This window comes from Salvia miltiorrhiza, chromosome 4, assembly GCF_028751815.1.
Source record: "Salvia miltiorrhiza cultivar Shanhuang (shh) chromosome 4, IMPLAD_Smil_shh, whole genome shotgun sequence".
Taxonomy (NCBI): Eukaryota; Viridiplantae; Streptophyta; class Magnoliopsida; order Lamiales; family Lamiaceae; genus Salvia; species Salvia miltiorrhiza.
This window is the reverse complement of record NC_080390.1, coordinates 35839309-35845153: the sequence shown is the minus strand read 5'-3', so window position 1 is coordinate 35845153 and position 5845 is coordinate 35839309. Positions and strand designations below refer to the sequence as shown.

At 30.3% G+C, this 5845-nt stretch overlaps 1 protein-coding gene across 1 annotated transcript; it reads right to left on the bottom strand.

The window, feature by feature from the left end:
- Nucleotides 1–1793: 1793 nt before the first annotated feature.
- LOC131021364 (phospholipase A2-alpha-like) lies at nt 1794–5845 on the bottom strand. The gene is made up of 4 exons (XM_057950532.1): nt 5449–5845; nt 5269–5311; nt 5026–5151; nt 1794–2113 (listed from the first exon to the last, which is right to left on the bottom strand). Exons 1-4 carry the CDS (start codon nt 5548–5550, stop codon nt 1938–1940), a joined length of 447 nt encoding a protein of 148 aa, XP_057806515.1. The 5' UTR covers nt 5551–5845; the 3' UTR covers nt 1794–1937.

Genomic DNA, 5845 nt, shown 5'->3' with positions numbered 1-5845 from the left:
CAATCTTGCACAACAAAGCTATGTTAATTCCACCGTGGTTAAATAATGTGAAAATAAAGAAAAAAATCATTGAATGCTTTTTTTAGAGGAACGATTAATTCAATACTATAACTACACAAATTCACAAATCAATAGTAACTTCTAATTACAGTTTAGTTATATCCATTTATCATTATTAAATTTCTAAAATCTAAGTAGTCAAATTTATGTTGAATTGATGTTACAATGTTCGTAATTATATTATATATTTATACTAGCATTTGCATCCCGTGCAATGCACGGGATAATATTTTTAATTTTTGTATTTATATATAATTAATACTAATTCAATTATTATACTTATAAATATAATAAAAAAATTAATTTGAATTGAATATTGAAAAAATAAAAAAGAATTCACAATTATAAAATTTGATATTATGAAAAACAAAAACAAAAAAAAAGAGTTAAAAAATTAAAAATAAAATACTAATAAAAAAGAATTAAAAATATATTTATTCAAATATATTTGCAGGAACGAGCTATTTTGGCGCCCACACTAAACGTGATTGAGTCTATAAATCAATACATGGTTTCATTGAATGAGTGTGAAGGCAGACAATATTTAAGCTCAGATAAGACATGCACAACCGACTCTACTTCATCGTTGCTCCATGACATACATACGCCTGAGTTCCTAAATAGTCTTAAATGTTCTGGTGTCCCCAATCATGAACTATACTTGAAAGTTGGAACTCCAGTCATGCTATTGAGGAATATAGATCATGCAAATGGCTTGTGCAATGGCACTAGATTGGTTATTACCAGACTGGGGAGTCACGTATTGGAAGCCAATGTTATAACTGGTCACAATGCTGGAAACAAAGTTCTTATTCCAAGAATGTCACTGACACCATCAGATCCAAGATTGTTGTTCAGATTTCAGAGAAAACAATTTCCTGTCATAGTCTCTTATGCAATGACAATAAACAAAAGCCAATGTCAATCATTAATCCACGTTGGAGTATTTTTCAAAAGACCAGTGTTTAGTCATGGACAATTGTATGTAGCAATTTCACGAGTCACAAATCGTTCTGGTTTGAAAATTTTGATTTGTGAAAATGATGGTGACTACCAAAAAAATACTACTACAAATGTTGTATATAAGGAAGTGCTGCAAAATATATAATATATGGAGTACTTTGTTTTAAATTGTTTTATCAATTTACCAACAATATGTTTTACATTCAATTATTTTCTTTCTCCATTTATTTCAATTTAAAATTACCTTGATATTAGACTATACAATTTAAAATATAAGAACATATATGTTTAATATGAAATTTACAAAAGAAATATTTAAAAAATATTGACATATTTTATATATTTTAAATATATAAAAAGTTTAATAAGTCCTCAAATAAAAAATGTTATATCGCATTCTACGACTCTTCTAATTTTAAAAATTACACATTAATAACAACTTTATATTATTAATATTTACTAAATTTAAATACACTAAATATAAAGATAATTACATAAAAAAAAAAAACAATAGATCCCGTGCAACGCACGGGCGTAACACTAGTTTCCCGAGAAAATAATCTAGTATGCCCGGAGAAAATTTTCTATTATAGAAAATTGTAAAAGTGTTTTCCCTCTCCTTCCTCTATTTAATTGTTTTGACGCTTGCTCCGCACGTCTTCTTGGCTGTGTTTCTGCTTGTTATGCTCGGATTCGAGTACTCTTTGTATTCTTTTGATTTCGAATATTGACTTTTCAAAAAAAAAAAAAAAAAAAAAGGCTAGTTTACAAACTCCAACAAACGGATAAAATAAGAACCCAAATCTTATCATTCCCTTCAAACATACAATGGCCACGTAGGGAAATTTTAAAAACTAAAAACTAAAAATTTGGATCTTTTTTGATACATAAAAAGATTAATAAGGTAACGTTGTTTAAGGTTTACCAAAAACTCTTCCTGCAACGATAGCAGCTTTCATGGCATTGTTAATGGCTTTGATAACATCATCAACATCACACGTGTTGCCTTTGAATGAGGCTGCCCTCGATCTCTTGAACGAATCCACACATTTCAGGAATTCTTTATTGCATTGCTGGCTCAAGTAATCATCTGCACCCACCAATCATTATATTATTTTACAATTTAAATTACCAAAGCTAATCATAATTTGTCATCCCAAATATAATTATATAATTCTCACCAACTAATTTTTATGTAAAATAGTCGTTCAAATTGATGAGATTTCACATGCCAGCGGTGTCAACTTGTTGACAAACTAGAAACCCCACAAATATATGATTTTTTTATTATTATTTTGCGCCAAACAGTATATGATTTTTTTTTTAGGGAAAGTATATGATTATTTTTAGGCAGTAAACTATGAAAAACACGTAAATATTTAATAAATAAAAGAGGTTTTAAAAGAAAATCATAGTTATAGTTATAAAAATAGTCACTACCTTTTTGCGTAACGCAAATTCTCCTGTGCGACGGTCGCACAGGAGTGCGACGGGTTGACCCGGCCCAAACCCGCCCTCCTGACCCGGAACCCGCCCAAACCCGGAACCCGCCCAAACTCCTAATTATTACATTTGTGCATAACAATTGTTACTTTTCATAAACATAATATATACATTTGTTCATATAAATGTATATTGATATGTATAATGTTTTATATTGAATGAAGGTAAATATTTATATTAATATAAGTATACATTTGTGCAACCAAATGTATATCTTATGCTTAGGGTTTAGTTTTCACCTATTAGGGTTTAGTTTTCACCTATTAGGGTTTAGTGTTCACGCTTAGGGTTTAGTTTACAGGGTTTAGGGTTTAGTTTATAGAATTTAGGGTTTAGAAAATATAATACTGTATATTAAATGAAGGAAAATACCTATATTTATATAAGTATACATTTGTGCGAACAAATGTATATATCATGCTTATTAAAAGTAACAATTGTTATACACAAATGTAATAATTAGGAGTTTGGGCGGGTTCCGGGTTTGGGCGGGTTCCGGGTCAGGAGGGCGGGTTTGGGCCGGGTCAACCCGTCGCACTCCTGTGCGACCGTCGCACAGGAGACCAGCCCTTTGCGTAAATATACAAATTTACTTTTAATGAACATGCATTATAATATTTTTTAAAAATCGTAAAAATTGTTCGTGTAACCGTTTTAAATGAACTAATACAAAGACACGTCACACGCGAATTCATAAACTTGTTATTGTATTGAACTGTTGCACAAATACATTTTATTAGAAGCATATTTATATATATTATTCGCATATATATAGGAAAATATTTTAGTAAGTTTTTTGTCAATGAAGCATAGCTCAAGTGGCAAAATTGAGACACCCAAATACTCTTCTGTGTGAGAGATCTTGGAATGAAGCTTTTTATGATATTTTCTTTTTTCTTCTTAGCTTGCGTTCTTTTTTATTGTAAATTTATTATGGGAAAATGAAGGATAAACAAAATTTCACCCTTTAAATCCTTTGTTTCCTTTCCCTCATTTTGGTATAAAATAGAATTTGATCATTAATCATTCTTCCTTTTCATTACAAATGAGGGATCATATTATCACATTAATGAGTAAGAGTCAAATTCTATTTTGTAGGAAATGAGGGAAAAGAAATAAAAAATATAAAGAGTGAAATTTTGTTTATGTCTTATTTTTTTCATGATAAATTTATAACTAAAGAGAACGCATCTTCTATTGGGAGATTTACTGACAAGGTTTTAACAAGATCATATTGAACTCCTTTAGTTGGGTCCCGTTAATGGTTTCTCTCCTTACTTTTTTGAGCTATTACAAAAAAAAAAAAGTTGAAAAAGAAAATCAAAGTTTTAATTTATGTAAAAAGACATTACTTTTTTCGTCCACGAAATGTTGTCATAAGGGAAAAAGGCACGAGTTTAAAAAAAATTGTAGTATTGTTTATTTAGTTAGTGGAGAAAGAGAGACCCACAAATAAAGAAAAATGAAAAAAATTAATTAAGTCGGTGAGTGAAGAATGAGGCCCACATGTTAGTGAGTAGAAAAAAAGACTAAAAAATTTACTAAAAATAGATTAAAATAACTTTTTGTGGATAGACCAAAATAACAAATTAGGACAACATTATGTGAACCAAGTGAATATTTGAGTATGTTGTAGGAGTAATTTTTACGTTTACTTTATGCATTTCTTACCCATATAAATGGGTACTGTAAATGATCAGTTAAATGCAAAATGTTGGAAATTAAATAGTAATTACGCCTAGTTAAATAGTTCATGTAACTAGTTTTAATTAAATACACAATTAGTTTCTCTGTAGCAAGATATTAACAACTAACAAGCTATATATGAAAACAAATAAAGTGCATGTCACAACTAACAAGTGTCGAATATGACCCCACGCTATGGCAGAGCAAAAATACAAATGGGATGAATATGGGTCTGAAATTTTGGGAATTAGCAATTAGATGTAAGATAATTGACAACTACTATTAGTAACATGCCATTATAGATTATCTTCTTTGGAATAAATTTTCAAATACTAACATCAAAATATATCGAAATCGCTTGTTTCACTTTTCATGTGCCACTACCACAATTGTGTTTCACCCAAAAATATCTTAAGCCGTAAGTATGTGTATTCTTCTTCATTTTTTATAACTAATCAATTAGTGCATAGCGAATTTGCTAAAATATCTAATTTGTTACTCCAAGACGACGTACCTAATTTATAACAAACAAGTAGCAGTTAGCAATAATTGTGTTGTGCTGAAATTTTCATCCAGAATAAAACCGTTTGGTGGGGATGAAGAAAACTTGTGAATTTCGAAGGTTTCCCCAAAAGTTTATAGAGATATTAGCATTACTTAATTAGTACATTAGGAATTAAGGTGAGAGGTCACCATCAAAACCAGAGTCAAATTTTAGACATATAGTAATACCCAAAAATTTACATATATAAATATAATTATTTGGGATAATCTTTAAATAATTAATTTAAGCAAGAGAACTGAAGAACTTACTTCCCATCTTGGATATGCATTGATCATGATGCATACAACAAGTGTCTAAGCGATCACACGGCTGCTCTCCTGGGCATCCAGTGTACAAGAGCCCGCAATATTTCCCATATCGTAAAAATGGAGGAGCTAAAATTTCCAAATTTAGAATTAAAAAAAAAAAAAAAACAGAAAAAAGGAAAAAAAAAAGATGTGTGACTACAAGATCCAAGAGAGCAGGAAAATTATTTATAGAAAGGAAAATACCTTCACAGAACATTGATTCACATGTTTTACTGCACTGTTTGAACTGCAAAAGATAAAATTTATTTTGACAAAAAAAATTGAAGTATATCATGTTAGATGAGCAAAAACTTGAAACGATACCAACAAACTGAAACCAGATTAAATGTTTTTAATCAGTCAATATTAGATATAACGACGTACCAAGCTGAGACCTGCATTTGCTTGAAGACCGATGTTGAGAGCATGAAGTTGAAGAGTGAAGAACCCAAAAGCAATCAAGAGAATTAGTGGTGAGTAAGCCATTGGAAGAGATGAGAAACAAGGTGGGAAATGGAAGCCTGAATTTCCTCAAAACCTCTGATTTATAGAAGATCTAGTTGGTGGAGTGGAGGCATACAAAATGTGAGGAGAGAGACAGAGTTGTGTGTGAAAATTAAGGGTGCTTTGTCCTTTAACATTCCCGTGACTTGGAATTTTTGTTGTGTAGTTTCACATTTCTCACCAAGGGAATCGTATAAATTTTTGTTATCGTTTTCATTTGATTTATTTAAGTTACTCCAAATAATGAAATGGAGGGGCTGCTTGCGCCCAGTTTAAT

Excerpts from the sequence above, each read along its gene's own strand:
- LOC131021364 (XM_057950532.1), bottom strand. The coding sequence starts at position 5,550 with ATGGCTTACTCACCACTAATTCTCTTGATTGCTTTTGGGTTCTTCACT. Across the intron at positions 5,312-5,448 it reads CAAATGCAGGTCTCAGCTTG|TTCAAACAGTGCAGTAAAAC; the intron begins GTACGTCGTTAT and ends TATCTTTTGCAG. Across the intron at positions 5,152-5,268 it reads TGAATCAATGTTCTGTGAAG|CTCCTCCATTTTTACGATAT; the intron begins GTATTTTCCTTT and ends TGGAAATTTTAG.